The sequence below is a fragment of the Myotis davidii genome, unplaced genomic scaffold (genome assembly GCF_000327345.1).
Source record: "Myotis davidii unplaced genomic scaffold, ASM32734v1 scaffold370, whole genome shotgun sequence".
NCBI classification, from domain to species: domain Eukaryota; kingdom Metazoa; phylum Chordata; class Mammalia; order Chiroptera; family Vespertilionidae; genus Myotis; species Myotis davidii.
Window position 1 is genome coordinate 3,634,903 of NW_006288615.1, and position 16,137 is coordinate 3,651,039.

Consider the following 16,137-nt stretch of genomic DNA (forward strand, 5'->3'; position numbering starts at 1 on the left):
ATATAGCAAATATTTCTCTTTTTTTAAAATATATTTTATTGATTTTTCACAGAGAGGAAGGGAGAGAGATAGAGAGCTAGAAACATCGATGAGAGAGATACACCGATCAGCCGCCTCCTGCACATCCCCGACTGGGGATGTGCCCGCAACCCAGGTACATGCCCTTGACCGGAATCGAACCCGGGACCTTTCAGTCCGCAGGCCGACGCTCTATCCACTGAGCCAAACCGGTTTCGGCGGCCCTACTTTTTTTTTAACCTATTCTGTCTTTATATTTTTCTTATTCCTAATACTAATATGAAAAGTATATGTAGGACTTGGCAGTTACAAAGGTGAAGAAGCTGTTAGTTTAGAAAAAGTGCAAACAATTCACATAAAAGGAAATAAAGTCAGTAAATAATATGAAAAATTCATATTCGAGCCAAATTAGCATACCATTTTACAGCTATTTTGGAGAAGAAATAGTTTTAAAAAAGTAAAACACATATATACACAAGCCCTGGCTATGTGGCTCAGTTGGTAAGGTTTTGCTCAGCAAATAATTGTATCCCCATTCCAAGTTATTTTATCCTTTAAAATAATCTTAAGTCTTTAAGAATAATATCTGATAAAAACCTAACAACCATTTGGGCAAATAGGATGTTGAATCTTAATGTGAATGAACTATAAGAGGATGACCAAAAAATGAAATCTCTTCATTTTCAGAGGCCACTGTACAGTCCCCCCGCCCCTCCCCACTTTAAGTATGCTTCAGTGAAAAGAATTGAGGTTGTCACTGAGAGAATATGTAACTCTTATTGTTGTAAACTGAGGACATCTGTGTATGTTCTGGATTTTCAACTAAATTTCAGATTTTATGTAATCTGTTGTGAATTATATATGTTAGCGCACGTGGGATGGTGCTAAAGAATTTGCACAATTTAGAATTGTCTTGTCCTTTGAAAGTACCAATTTAGTTTACTTAGTATTTTTTTTATTAAGTTATTACATATGTGTCCTTATCCCCACATTCCCCCCATCCCCTCTCACTCATGCCCTCACCCCCCTGTTGTCTGTGTCCATTGGTTAGACCTATATGCTTGCATATAAGTCCTTTGGTTGATCTCTCTTCCTTACCCCTGCCCTCCCCTACCTTCCCTCTGAGGTTTGAAAGTCTGATTGATGCTTCTTTGTCTCTGGATCTTTGTTCATCAGTTTATGTTGTTCATTATATTCCACAAGTGAGTGAGAACATGATATTTATCTTTCTCCGACAGGTTTATTTCACTTAGCATGTCTCCAGTTCCATCCATGCTTTCCAAGAGAGTAAATGTGCAAGTATTGCTAGTCAATACAGGACAGGGAACAGAGTGGCTTCTGCTCTTTTTATTTTTAAATATATTTTTTATTTATTTCAGAGAGGAAGGGAGAGGGAGAGATAGAGAAACATCAATGATGAGAGAGAATCATTGATTGACTGTCCTAGAACGAATTCTCCAAAAATTCATCTGGAATTAAAAAAGGCCCTGAATAGGTGCAGGGATCCTGAGAAAGAAGAACAAAGTAGGTGGGATCTCAATACCAGATATCAAGCTGTATTACAAAGCCACTGTTCTCAAAACAACCTAGCACTGGCACAAGAACAGGTATAGATCATTGGAATAGAATAGAGAACCCAGAAATAGACCCAAACCACTATACTCAATTAATATTCGACAAAGGAGTCATGAACATACAATGGAGTCAAGACAGCCTCTTCAATAAATGGTGTTGGGAAAATTGGACAGACACATGCAAAAAAATGAAACTAGACCACCAACTTACACCATACATAAAAATAAACTCAGAATGGATAAAGGACTTAAACATAAAACGGGAAACCATAAAAATACTAGAGGAATCCACAGGCAACAATATCTCAGACATATGCCGAAGCAATTTCTTCACTGATACTGCCCCTAGGGCAATGGAAACTAAAGAGAAAATAAACAAATAGTTCACTTAGTATTGTCTTTTATCCTTAATGTAGCTCTTGGGTTGCATCAGGTTAGATGTAACTTAGCTTTGAATTCTGTTCAAAAGCAATTTGTTGTATGTCTGTAATGTACTAGGTGCTAGAATAAATGAAATATTATATATAGCTCATAGTCTCTACTTTTTTGAGTTTACAATCTGTTTTGGACATTTGCAGTTATCTTGTTTGGGCAGAATCACCAGTAGAAGTTGATTAGATTAGGTTATAGCATATAATTTAAAATACTGTATGACTTAAAAAGAGCACCTATGTGCTGGTTAAGGAAGGATTGCCCAGATACATGATTAAGTGCAAACAGCAAGGGTATAAGACAACATGCATAACATTCTGAGGGTGGTGGTATGTAGTGTGAATGAGGGATCTGTATATATGTGCATAAGTATACCTGTGGACAGTTTGGGGAACATATGTAATACCCTTTGTAATACTTTAAGCAATAAAAAAAAAGAAAAGAAACTTGAGGGGGGGCGGGTCTCATGTAGGGGAAGGTTGATTTACTTTTCATTGCATACCCTTCTTTTTAATGTATCTATTTTTGTTTAAGAAATGCCCTAGCCAGTTTGGCTCAGTGGCTAGAGCAGCCGTGGGCAAACTACGGCCCGCGGGCCACATCCGGCCTGTTTGAAATGAATAAAACTAAAAAACAAACAGACCGTACCCTTTTATGTAATGATGTTTACTTTGAATTTATATTAGTTCACACAACCACTCCATCCATGCTTTTGTTCCGGCCCTCCGGTCCAGTTTAAGAACCCATTGTGGCCCTCGAGTCAAAAAGTTTGCCCACCCCTGGGCTAGAGTGTCGGCCTGCGAACTGAAAGGTCCCAGGTTCAATTCCGGTCAAGGGCACATGCCTCGGTTGTGGGCTCGATCCCCAGTGGGGGACTTGCAAGAGGCAACCAGTCCATGATTCTCTCCTATCATGGATGTTTCTATCTCTCCCTCTTCCTTCCTCTCTCAAATCAATAAAAATATATTTTAAAAAAATATTTGCACTGTCTATCAACATTCAGCTTTAAGAAATGTGTCTAATAATCTATGCATATATCAGTTATTTTATTTACACTGCCTAAACATTGAAATGGACACATTTGCAGAAAAGCTTTATTTGAGCAGTCAGGTCTGTTTTCAAAATTCTCACTGGTTAAGGCTAATGTTTATTTTCTTTACAGGGAGACCAAACTTTGAGGAAGGTGGACCAACATCAGTGGGGAGGAAGCATGAATTTATACGATCAGAAAGTGACAATTGGCGTATTTTTAGAGAAGAACAAAACGGAGAAGATGAAGATGGAGGTTGGCGATTAGCTGGATCAAGAAGGGATGGAGAGAGGTGGCGGCCTCATAGTCCTGGTAAGAATTCTGTTGAGTATTTGGTGGAAATTGTTAGGTAATAAGTGGAAAAGATAAACTGTTTAAAAAAAAATGGAGTCATTATTTATGTCATCACACTCAGTCTTAGTATTACAAAAGATTTCAACATAAAAATACTCCAGATCTATTTATTTGATTAAAATCACTCTTATTTTTCTGGGGCAAATAATGTGGTTTCACAGGAAGCATTGCCCTTAACTGCACAACTGAGAGATGGTTTCATTTGGTTCTGTCTAACTCTAAATCTCTCAGACCTTTTTCATCATGCTTTAAAACTTAATAAATGTATAATTAGGGACATGTGCTCCCCCTACAATTTCTTTTTCTCCCTGTGCAAGAAAGGATTTATTCTTTCAAATTTTTTTTGTCCTGAAAATGTGTGCTTATTTGAAGAATAAACTTTAAACCCAGGTCAAAAACATAAAAGTTCATTCTTTTGTCCCTCTAATTTTAAAAAAAGGAGAGAGAATAGTAGTGGTTAGTGGTTTTATAAGTTCTTCTGTTTGACTCCTAAGAATGCTTCCAACTGTTCTTCCCTGACATTAGATATGCTGGTAACTGAAGACACTGGTGCTTTGTGTCAGAGTTCATCCCCTGCCAAAGTGCTGATTCCACACCTCATGATAATCAGATGCCACTGTAGTTTGAATCGTGGGGTCATGCAGAACTGAAGCATACAAAGACCATGTACTTGTCTTTTGAATTTCACGTGCATAATATTCTATTAATATTTTTATCTATCAACCACATGCCAAGAGAGCTTACCTTTAATAGAGGACATTATAATAATGTAAACTGTTTCCATTTACTTTTTAAAATCAAGTAGCAAAATCACTAATCTTGTTCTAAGTAAATATTCTAACAGGCATTTAGAATGCTTTTTGGACTTGTGTGGGTAGGTAGAAACTTGATGAAGTCAATCTTTGGATAAAGTTGGGATGCTATACCCCAGCTCTTCATGACTGCCCCTTGGGTGCGTTTTCTGTCATCAGTGGGCATTGTTTACATCATAGTTTTCTAGGCACTTCTCACCAGTCTGTGTCCTGGGCAACCAAATGTTACTGTTCTCTTCAGGGCATATCTGCATTTTGTGCTGAGCTTGCCTGTTAGCAGAGGGTTTGTAGACTATGTTCCCAACAAGCATTCAGTGAGAATGAACAGGATCTGGGCTGAGCGAGAAGAAAAATTCCAGCTGATCAAAAACAAACAAGGTGAATGTTTTGGAAGATGAACAGTGATTCTGAGCTCAAAAGAATGATGTTGATTCTATTAAAGGGAGTTGAACAAAGTAAAATTTTAGTGTTATATTCTACCATCAAACCTCCTCAACCAGTAACTTAGATTTTGAATATATATTGTCTTTTTCTAAATCTTTCTCAATATTTGACTTTCACATTAGTTTTATTTGTAATTGACAGTTTTCCAAAAATTTTTATTTATATATTTTTATTTTTAAATTTTTATTATTATTATTTGTTTAATATTTTTTAAATATAGTTTGGGGAAGATAAAGATTTGGGGCAAACAAACAAAACAACCACTCTAAAGATGCATTTTAAAAAATGAATAATATCACTTTTTCAAACCAGCATATTAAATCTGATTATATCAATTGTAAGTTACTCTTAACATTTCTTGGATTTTAGTTAATCTTTCATTAAGATTTGATTAAAATTTTAAATATAATGATTTTGATTTATTTTATCTTGTGAAAATACTATAAATTAGTTCTAACGTAAGGTCTTTAAAGCAGTGGTTAGTCTTAAGCTATAGCTGTACCTTATCTGCTATATTAACTTTCATGAATAAAATGTTGTTGTTTTTTTACTGTTGATAAGACAACCATGTTATGGAATCTAGTTTTATTAAATTAGGGTGCACAACTGGATACGTGTGGAGATGGTGCATTAGGCCAGCTAAGCATTCACTCTGAGAGCTGACCTTAGGAAACACAGTAAGAGGAAAATGTGAGCAAGAGGCCTAGAAGGATTTATTCCTATCATAGTGCATATTTACAGACAGTTTAGAAATGACAGCAGTAGTCAGTGCACTCTGAAAACCAGCATTTGATCATGAACACATTTTCTGAGCAATGACTCTAGGTTTACATTTAAGTGATCTGGGTATAAAATTCCTTCATTTTCATAGAAGGTCGGAAATAGTGTTGTTGTAAGTAAAGGGTGGGGAATGTGGAATAATGTTGTCTTACCATTTTGTCAGTGGCTTACAGAATGCTACCCGTATTTGGCATGTTAATATTTTGCCCTTTGGTTTTCAATTTGAGTTTTAGATTGCTAGGTTTAGCAAATTGAACCTCAGTGGTAAGAACATTTTGCTTTGGCCTCATTTTTTTGTGTATTTCCCACAGAGAAAACAGTCAAGGATAGAAAATTCTAATATGTTAAAAACTGTCCCCCCCCCTTTTTTTCTTTAACTCTCTTAGACTCAGGTTTGTCAGACTTTACCAAGGTTTCCCATTCTTTTTTAGAAAAATATATTTCAACTAGGATATTTTATTTTTAGGCATTCTTTTTCTGCCGGACAGTGGATGTAATAAACAGTATGCTAGGGTGGATTTAGGAATGTCCCTGGAGATATTATATGGAAATAACTCCCTAGGGAGAGTGAAGAGATGAGAGAAGGGAAAGGAAAGTAAGCATGTTATTGTGGAAAAGCAGTAGAGGATGCAGAATTGGATTCTAGTTCTGCTTTACGATTTGCAAGTTACTTCTGTCAGAAGTTTTTTTAAATTATAAAATTATGATAGTGGGCTATATCAAATCTCTATGAAAGCTGCCAGTACTGTAATTCCATGACTTTTTGTTGGGAATCAGAATTACAAATGGGATGTTGGCACTAGTAGGTAGGCATGATGATTTTGATGCGAATTGTCATAGGGAGCTGGTCTTATTCATAAAGAACGATACTTTCAGGAAAATAAAGAAAATGCTTCACAGACTTGCCAGAGGAAGGCATGAACTTCAGTATGGAAAAATATGCAGTGCTAAGTCTGACCAAGGAGTAGGTTAATCAACATTTCAGTCAGATACCTAAAGATCATTAAAAGTTTATACTTTGAATAAAGCGTCCTTTAAAAGTTATTTGTTTTAAATGTATCTTTAAAAGCTTTAGAGCATGGGGGGGGCAAACTTTTTGACTCGAGGGCCACAATGGGTTCTTAAACTGGACTGGAGGGCCGGAACAAAAGCATGGATGGAGTGTTTGTGTGAACTAATATAAATTCAAAGTAAACATCATTACATAAAAGGGTACGGTCTTTTTTTTTTTTTTTTTTTTTTAGTTTTATTCATTTCAAACGGGCCGGATCCAGCCCGTGGGCCGTAGTTTGCCCACGGCTGCTTTAGAGTCTGTTGTGGCTTGGTACTTAATGAAGATAACTACATGTGCTGAGCTCTGAACTTCATGTAGTTTGCCTAGTTTTCTGTTTAGTAGGTTGATGTATTTGAATTTGCTTTTAGTTGTAGTTTTCTCCTTTATTTCCTATCTATTATTTTCTTTTTCCAATACTGTCACAAAACTTTTCTAAGGTTTGTGTCCTCCTCCTGATCCCAGATGGCCCTCGTTCTGCAGGCTGGCGGGAACACATGGAACGACGGCGAAGGTTTGAGTTTGATTTTCGAGATCGGGATGAAGAACGGGGTTACCGAAGGGTGCGCACTGGCAGTGGCAGCATTGACGATGACAGGGACAGCTTACCTGAATGGTGCTTAGAGGACGCCGAGGAAGAAATGGGCACATTTGACTCCTCTGGAGCATTCCTCTCTCTAAAGGTAAGAAGTTGGTTTAAATGTCATGACAGGCACTGACCTTCTACCAAGTCCAAATATGCTGTTAACCTTTGGCTTTATTTTTTGCTACAGAAAGTACAGAAAGAGCCCATTCCAGAAGAGCAGGAGATGGACTTCCGGCCTGTAGAGGAAGGGGAGGAGTGCTCTGACTCTGAGGGTAGTCATAATGAAGAAGCCAAAGAACCTGATAAGGCAAATAAGAAAGAGGGAGAGAAGACAGAGAGAATAGGAGTTGGTAAGGTGCAGTTTTGTCTTTACCTTTTTATCTGTCAAACCAGAAGTTTCCTAAATTGTTAATTTAAGATTACTTCATGTTACAGAAGCTAGTGAGGAAACACCTCAAATCTTAACATCATCTGCTAGACCAGGTACTCCTTCAGATCATCCACCTCAGGAAGCACCACAATTTGAGAAAAAAGAGGAACCCCAAACTGAGCAGACGGAAAAAACTGAAGAAGAGAGTCGGACGGAAAATAGTCTGCCAACCAAAGTGCCCAGCAGAGGGGATGGTATGTATTTGTGAGAGTCATTAAGCTAAAGTAAGATTTTGCTTTAAAGTAGGGACTTTATCACTGACTGGTAAGATAGGTTACTGCTTATGCCTCCTAGAACTGCTTCCAATGGTAAATAATTAGAACACATTATTTTACTGGTAAACCTAGTAGAACTCCGCTTCCCACGTGTCCATCCCAGAATTTATCAAAACGCAGTTAGAGGAAGCAAGGGTGGAGCTCCAGAGTCTCACTTCCTAGGATGTTATGACATAGCCACCCTGGTATCAGTTGAGCAAACTGGGTTTGTGGTCCTCTGCACTAGTTTGATTCTGATATCAGACAGGTACCTTCCTTTCATGTAAAGGCTCTGTGTGTTTCTAGTTGACATACCAAATTGCCATTGTTCCAAAAGAGGCCAGAAAGAACATTCATGAATCTGTGGGATTCCCATTAATTTTGCTATAGAATAAGCTTAAAGTATATCTCCTTCAGTGTTATTATATTGATTTTAAGTTGCTCATATACCTTAGTAAGCAATATTAATATTTCCATGTGTTTTGTACATATTAAAAAATGACATTGTAAGGCCTGGTGTTGAAGGGTTGATTGATTCATTCACCATAGAGATGTACACCTTTTTTTTATTTTAAATATGTTTTTATTGATTTTTAGGGAGAGAGTATTGGGGAGGGATAGAAACATTGGTGAGAGAAACATCATTTATTGGCTGTCTTCTGCTTGCCCCCTCCTGGGGATTGAGCCTGAAACCCAGGCATGTGCCCTGACTGGGAATCAGACTGGAGAACTCTTGGTTCATGGGTCAACGCTTAACCACTGGGCAACACCAGCTGGGCAAAAATTTCACACCTTTCAATATGGCCTATGATATCGTGCACGATTGGGCTTCTGCTTCCCTTCATGCAGTTTTAGCACCAGTTTGTGTCTCCTTTGTACTCTATTCACCAGTCTCACAGCCTGTTAGGTTCTGAAATGTGCTGTGTTCTCTTGCCTTGTGCCTTAGCACATGCTGTTTTCTGAATCTGACACACTCTCCCACCTTATCTTTCCAAGCTAGGTTAGGTGCCTTGTTTCTTAAACAACATTTCCAAAATAGCAATACAGTATTATAATGATCTGTTTGTCTTTTTTTTTGCTCAATAAACTAATATTTTGAGGGCTTGAACCAAGGATTTCCTTTTAGTGTCTAGAACAGGGGTGGGCAAACTTTTTGACTCGAGGGCCACAATGGGTTCTTAAACTGGACCGGAGGGCCGGAACAAAAGCATGGATGGAGTGTATGTGTGAACTAATATAAATTCAAAGTAAACATCATTACATAAAAGGGTACGGTCTTTTTTTTTTTTTTTTAGTTTTATTCATTTTGCCCACGGCTGGTCTAGAACAAAGCTGAATGAATGAATTCAGGACATACTTGAATTTCTGCTATATATATCAGGCACCGTGGGACTTGTACATTTTGAAATTTTAGGATGGGGTCAAAATGTGTATTTTGAGAAAGCTTCATAGATGGGCATTAAAGATTGAAATTCTGGATTTAGGGGAGATAAACTATGTGTACTATTAATAATCTAGGGCAAAAAGAATTGTATGAGTTCGTGACTGGTAAACTGCAGTGCTTCAGGAAGCAAGTGTCTTGAAATAATAAGTAGAATTTGGAGGTAGATGTAGCTAGATGAATTGGGAAAGGGCATTCTGGTACAGTGAAAGCTGTACCTAATTTCCCATTAATACCTCAGAATCGGTGAAAGCTAAAGCGAGGAAGCAGGGCTGGTCCAGGCATGGGCAGGAATCAGCTCCTGTTTTTATTTAGGTGAAGCATGAGGTGTGAAAGGAGAATGGTGGGAAACATGGATTTGACAGATGTACGTAGGGTAGATTGTTTTGATGACAGGTGGGTTCAGTGTGACCTGTTGGGCTCCCAAGTAGTCATTATGATGGAGGCAGTGCACCTGTAAAGGGAGGTAGTGACAGATAAGATCTCAAAGTAGAATTTGGGAGGACATAGTCATTGCTTGTATATCAGGGCAAGGGAAAGGGAAGAGTCGAAGATGAGAGAGATGTCTGAGAGAATTATGCTACCATTAATAGAAAAAGAGTAGAAGTTGAGGAGCACATTTGGAAGGGGAGAGGATAAATTAATTTTGAATATTGATTCTGAGGTGTTAATGAGAAAAGGGTAGAGATGGCCTGAGAGCAGTTGAGTAAGGGACTGCAAAGATAGGAAGAATTTAGGGCCAGAGAATTAAAATATAAACATTACATATACTTGTTAGGGGTGAAAAGAAAAGTAGACAGAGAACAGAACTTTGGGTAATTTCAGTTTGTGGTTTTTTTTCCCAGCTGTAATTTCCATTTTTAGAGGATAAAGAGGAGCCAGAGAAAAGTCTTCAGAGGCAAGTGTAGAGTGCAGGAAAATGAAGGAAGGAGAACGTTTTCAGCTTAGAATAGGGTAGATAATGTCAGACACTACTAAGAGATTGGGTGATGAGGATGAGGAAAATACTGGATTTGGGGGCTTTATGTCACTGCCTAGCTTTGGAAGAGAAGCTTTACTGGAGGGGTGGGAGTGCAAGTCACAGTGTAGCAGGTGTAGGTGGTGGTGAAGTGGATACAACTTGTATGGACTGTCCTTTGGAAAAAAATTGGCAAAGGAAGGAAGGAGTGAGAAGAACAGGAATTTAGAGAAGCTATCTGTAATTGAACAAACAAGGTTTCAAAGGGGAAACTGAAATTGTTTCTAATTAGTTCCATCCCCCTTTTCCTTCTTAAGAGCCTGCATACTAATAGGTTAGAAACAGGACCCAACATAGAATCTCTTTTGCAGTCTTTATACTTACTGAGAAGAACTTCCTGCATTGTACAGGTAGACTCCAAGTGTTTTTCAGTATCCTACAAAATGCAATGTATTGAGTTACATTAATTATGACTTGAAAAGATACTTATTCAAGATAATTGCAGAGATTTTTAATAAAGGTTTTAGTGATGAGATAAGCCATCTTTGAGAAGATTTGCAGTGCTTTGTTAACTGTCTCTACCATTCTGAGACATGATATTAAGAAGGGATTAGACTGACTCCGTTTGTTTTCAAGAGTTAAACTCATAACCAACCATTGGGTGGGTAGATGTTCTAGTGCAGTGATGGCAAACCTATGACACGCGTGTCAGAGGTGACACGCGAACTCATTTTTTTGGTTGATTTTTCTTTGTTAAATGGCATTTAAATATATAAAATATCAAAAATATAAATCTTTGTTTTACTATGGTTGCAAATATCAAAAAATTTCTATATGTGACACGACACCAGAGTTAAGTTAGGGTTTTTCAAAATGCTGACACGCCGAGCTCAAAACGTTCGCCATCACTGTGTCTAAGGACATAGGTAGGCACTTTAGAAGGCCCTTCTGGATACCTTTTAATCCTTATATTTTGTCATTCTGGGGAGGTACTTCTGTCTTTCTGGGGAGAAATGCTGTACTTCTTCAGAAGTAGCTGAGCCGATGTAGCAAACTGCTCAACTTGATATAGACTTATTCTTCATAAGATTCTCTATATTTTAAAGGGTTTTCATCTGTCTACATCTTTTTCCCTCTAGAAATGATTCCTGATGTCCAGCAGCTCCTCCCTCAGATTCCTTCAGACACAGCCTCTCCTCTCCTCATACTTCCACCACCTCTTCCTAATCCTAGTGCTGCCCTCCGGCCAGGTGAAACGCAGGTCGTAGGTGCTCCTGGTATGGGCAGTGTTTCCACAGAGCCAGATGATGAAGAGGGTCTCAAGCATTTGGAGCAGGTAAAAATCATGTAATTCTTTTTTTCTCCAACTGCTGTAAATACTAGAAAGCATTAATGAAGAATCAAAAATGGGACTTTTGTGCACCAGATTTTATGTACTGGAAAAGTTGTTTGTATTTCTAGTATTTATTTGTATGAAAAATTTCTTTCAAATCATTTCATGCTTATAAGTTTCTGCTATGTAGTAGTCATTATGTCAGGTTATTTTTTGCTCTTCTGAGGTTGCCTTTAGCTGTTTGCTTTTCTTTTTTCTTTAATGGAAATTAATGGAATGCCAAAAATGGTGAATACAAGCAGCTGTGGATAGGTACTGTGTCTTCTGTATATTTTGCCTAAAGTATAACAGGGAAAATAGTAAAACTTGCAGGATATTATCTTAATCATGTTTCTAGATTTTCCCAAGATTGTAAATACCATTGTTTACATGCAAAGTAAATAATAGCCTGCTTTCTGCAGAAGAATTTCTCTTTCCTCCAGGGTGGGGTGGTTAGTGACAAGCAATGTTGAAGAAAATAAGAAAGGGGGCAGTGTCTTAGTAAAACCTGCAAAAGATTTTATTGGTAATTGTACTAATGGAGCCTTTTGTTCTGTTAACATGCACGTATTTACAGGTTTAGTTTATACAATATAGCATTGAACAGTAGCTTACAAATTTCAAAAAGTATTATTATTAGTGTGTTGATTAGAAGCCTCGGCTTTGATCCCTATCAGCTTGTGGATGAGAGAGAATCATTGATCAGCTGCTCCTAATCTTTGGCTTGCTTAATAATTTTGAGACCCTGAATAAGACTTGCCCTTTGTGAAATGGGGGATAGTACCTGTTTTCATGGCATTGTTGTAAAAATTAAATCATTGCCTGCTGTGTTCCTTGCATAATGTCTTTCACAGATCAAGTACTCCAAAAAAGGTAGGCATTTTTTATGTGCACAAGTATTAATTTAGGATCTTTTCTTTCCATTTTTTGTTTTTCTGTTAGCAAGCCGAGAAGATGGTGGCTTATCTCCAAGACAGTGCACTAGATGATGAGAGACTGGCATCAAAACTGCAAGAGCACAGAGCTAAGGGTGTCTCAGGTCCATCAATACATGAAGCAATGCAGAAGTGGTATTACAAAGATCCTCAGGGAGAAATTCAGGGTAGGTGGTTTTGTTCTACTTTAATTCAGAAGTGCCTGCCATTACCTCCAGATTTTGTAAGATGGTGGTGATTAATGTTAATTTTCATGCTATATTCTTTCTTTCTATATATAGAAGGCATTTTTATAGGCTCCTCCCATAGTGCTTTACTATTTCAGTGAGGGTAAGGGAAGTCCAATGTAAATAATTTGAATACAGGGCAGAATGTCATGCTAATTTTATAGGGATGTAAAAAACATGCATAAGACCCCCCCTCATTTCTGGCATCCCAGCTGATTTATTAGGCAGGTGAATTACTTACCTTCTCTATATTCCAGTCTTCTTTCCATAAAAAGGTAATTGGGGCAATTTTGGAAGACTGCTTTAATATTTCACTGAAGTGAAGTTGATATAAGTGATAAAAAACTATTAAAAAATGTCTGAGAAGTAGTGCCATGTTATAAACTAATTCCTTAAAAGATTTGTATGATGCATAAAATAAATTAGAATGGGGAGAGCTTGGCCAGTGTGGTTCAATGTTTGAGTGTCGACCTATGAATCAGGAGATCACTGTTCGAATCGCAGTTAGGACACACACTGGGTTGTGGGCTGGATCCCCAGTAGGGATGATGCAGGAGCAGCCGATCAGTGAACCTCTGTTGTAGGTTTCTGTGTCTCTCTCCCTCTCCCTTCCTCTCTGAAATTAATGAAAATATATTAAAAAAAAAATTAGAATGCAGAGAGAATGCTGTAAAGGACATTTGTTGATTCTTCATTTCTGCTTTTGAAATCTTTGCTAATAACTTGAAATTGGTTATTGACTGTATTAGTGTCAGTTTCATGATAGTGTTTAACCAAGTAACCAATGTAATAACTCCTTTCCCACTCTCAGGACCCTTAACCTGCTTCATTCTTCTTCATAGCACCTATCACTACCTGGCACTGTATATATTTGTTCATGATCTATAAAATGTAAAGTATGTAAGAGCAGGGTTTTAATTAAAATACATATGGATGTGTGTTTTAATAAAATTTACTTAGAGATAATTGTTGCTTCACATGCACTTGTTAGAAATAAAATGGAGCCCTAACTGGTTTGGCTCAGTGGATAGAGCGTCGACCTGTGGACTGAAAGGTCGCAGGTTTGGTTCCGGTAAAGGGCATGTACCTTGTTAGCGGGCACATCCCCAGTAGGAGGTGTGCAAGAGGCAGCTGATCAATGTTTCTAATTCTCTATCCCTCTCACTTCCTCTCTGTAAAAAATCAATAAAATATATATTTTTTAAAAAAAGAAAGAAATAAAATGGAGATTCCACATACCTTTTACTCGGTTTCTCCAGGGTAACCTCTTGCAAAACTGTACTACAGTGTCACAACCAAGACAGTGACATAGTCAAGATTCAGTGTTTCTGTCTCAACAATAGGATCCCTTCTTTGCCCTTTTATAGCCATACCCATCCCCCTCCCATCCACACCTCCTTCTCCTCCTCCTTAACCCCTAGCAACCACTGATCAGTTCGCCATTTTTATATTTTGTCATTTTAAGAACGTTATATAAATGGAATCATACAGTATTTAACCTTTTGTCGTTGTCATTTCTCACTCAATATAATTTTCTCAAGATTCATTCAGTTTGTTGCATATATCAGTAGTTTGTTTCTTTTAATTTAGTATTCTATGACCTGCATGTATCATAGTTTAACATGAATGGCATCTGGGTTGTTCCTGATTTTGGCTATTATAATAAAGCTATTAAAACATTCATGATAGGTTTTTATGTGAATGTAAGTTTTAGTCCTGTGAGATAAAATATGTTCACTAGTGCAATTACTTTGTTATATGGTGATTATATGTTTAGTTCTTTTTTTTTAAGAAATTGCCAAACTGGTTTCCAGAAGGGCTGTACCATTTTATATTCCCACCAGCAATCTATGAGTGACCCATATTTTCTTTACAGAAAATATTTTCATTTACTTACTTTGAAATATTTTTATTGATTTCTAGGGAGAAAGAGAGAGACATCTGTGTGAGAGCAAAACATCAATTGGCTGCCTCTTGCATGCCCCCTAGTAGGGATTGAGCCGAAACCTGGGCATGTGTCCTGACTGGGAATCAAATCAGCAACTTTTTGGTATACAGTATGACGCCCAACCACCTCAGCCATACCAGCCAGCGCATGATGTGACTATTTTTAACTATAGCCATTCTGACAAGTGTGTCATGATATCTCATAGTTTTTAATTTGCATTTCCCTAATGTCTAAATCTCTGGCAGAAAATGAAAATTTAGAAAAGCATGTATTCTGCCCCGCATATCTGTATTCTCTATTACTAAGTGACACAGAGTCTAATAAGTACTCTTTCCAGTTTAATTAAATACTTCTTTGACAAATGAATTATAGAGATTGAGTGAGATGGAGACTATATGCTCTTTAAAATCTCAGCACTTCTGAGAATTTGGGATGTGTAGACATAAGGCTTATTTTGAAATCTTTTTTGTTGTATTTTATTAAAAGCCTCTCCACCACCTTTGGAGAGGAATTAAGTTTATCTTAAAAATTATTTGATAGGTACCACCTAAAACAAGTTGTTACCTCTGGATGAGGATCAAACACAGAAAATATTATTTTCCTCTTTAGCCTGAAAGGATTCTTATTGCCCTTCTGTTTTAAATTGGTGTTGTAGGTCCCTTCAATAATCAGGAGATGACAGAATGGTTTCAGGCGGGCTATTTTACTATGTCTTTATTGGTGAAGAGAGCATGTGATGAAAGCTTCCAACCTCTTGGTGATATCATGAAAATATGGGGAAGGGTTCCCTTCTCTTCCGGTCCTGCACCCCCTTCTCATATGGTAAGTACCTTACAGTTCACCCAGAACATGTATTAGATACAGATGCACTTGCTTCTCTATGGAAAATATATTTTTGGGTGAGGATTAAAAAAAAAATTAGCTACTGGTATTGTAACTAAAAACTGGATCATAAGGTAGCCCTCTTGTATAGTGGTCCTGGAGAACCTTTGAATGGGAAATACTCCTTTTCAGCTGCTCCCGACCCTTTTCCCAAAGAGTTCCTCTTGGAGAGCTTTGGATCTGTGTCGTACTTTTCCTTCTCCAAGTATAGGAGTGTCTGGTTCTTGGCCATAGTCAAAAGTAGCTACAGTTAGGAACCTCATTATGAACACCAGATTTCGACAATGAAAACACTATTGACTTATTCATTAACTCTAGGTTGAGGGCCTGTACCAGGCCTTGTGGTAGGTTCTGAAGAGCTAAGGATGAATAAGATACAACTTCTTTATTTTATTTTATTTATTTTTTTATTGCTTAAAGTATTTCAAAGGGTATTACATATGTCTCCTTTTCCCCCCCGCCCTTGACAATCCCCTGGCCTCCCCTACCCCCCAGTGTCTTATGTCAATTGGTTATGCTTATATGCATGCATATAAGTCCTTCGGTTGATCTCTTACCCCCCACTCCCACCCCTAAACCCTCCCTGGCCTTCCCACTGTGGTTTGACAG

At 37.7% G+C, this 16,137-nt stretch overlaps 1 protein-coding gene across 7 annotated transcripts in view; it reads left to right on the forward strand.

Moving 5' to 3' along the window:
- Positions 1–16,137, forward strand: part of GIGYF2 (GRB10 interacting GYF protein 2) — a 133,081-nt gene that overhangs the window by 79,348 nt on the left and 37,596 nt on the right. For 6 of the 7 annotated variants that reach the window (XM_015561877.1, XM_015561876.1, XM_006760435.2 and 3 more), the window contains 7 exons: positions 3,187–3,366; positions 6,961–7,178; positions 7,269–7,431; positions 7,517–7,705; positions 11,304–11,500; positions 12,479–12,638; positions 15,302–15,468. In XM_015561877.1, coding sequence (XP_015417363.1) covers positions 3,187–3,366; positions 6,961–7,178; positions 7,269–7,431; positions 7,517–7,705; positions 11,304–11,500; positions 12,479–12,638; positions 15,302–15,468 — 1,274 coding nt within the window. The remainder of the gene's footprint in view (positions 1–3,186; positions 3,367–6,960; positions 7,179–7,268; positions 7,432–7,516; positions 7,706–11,303; positions 11,501–12,478; positions 12,639–15,301; positions 15,469–16,137) is intronic. The other variant, XM_006760437.2, reaches the window with a different exon arrangement.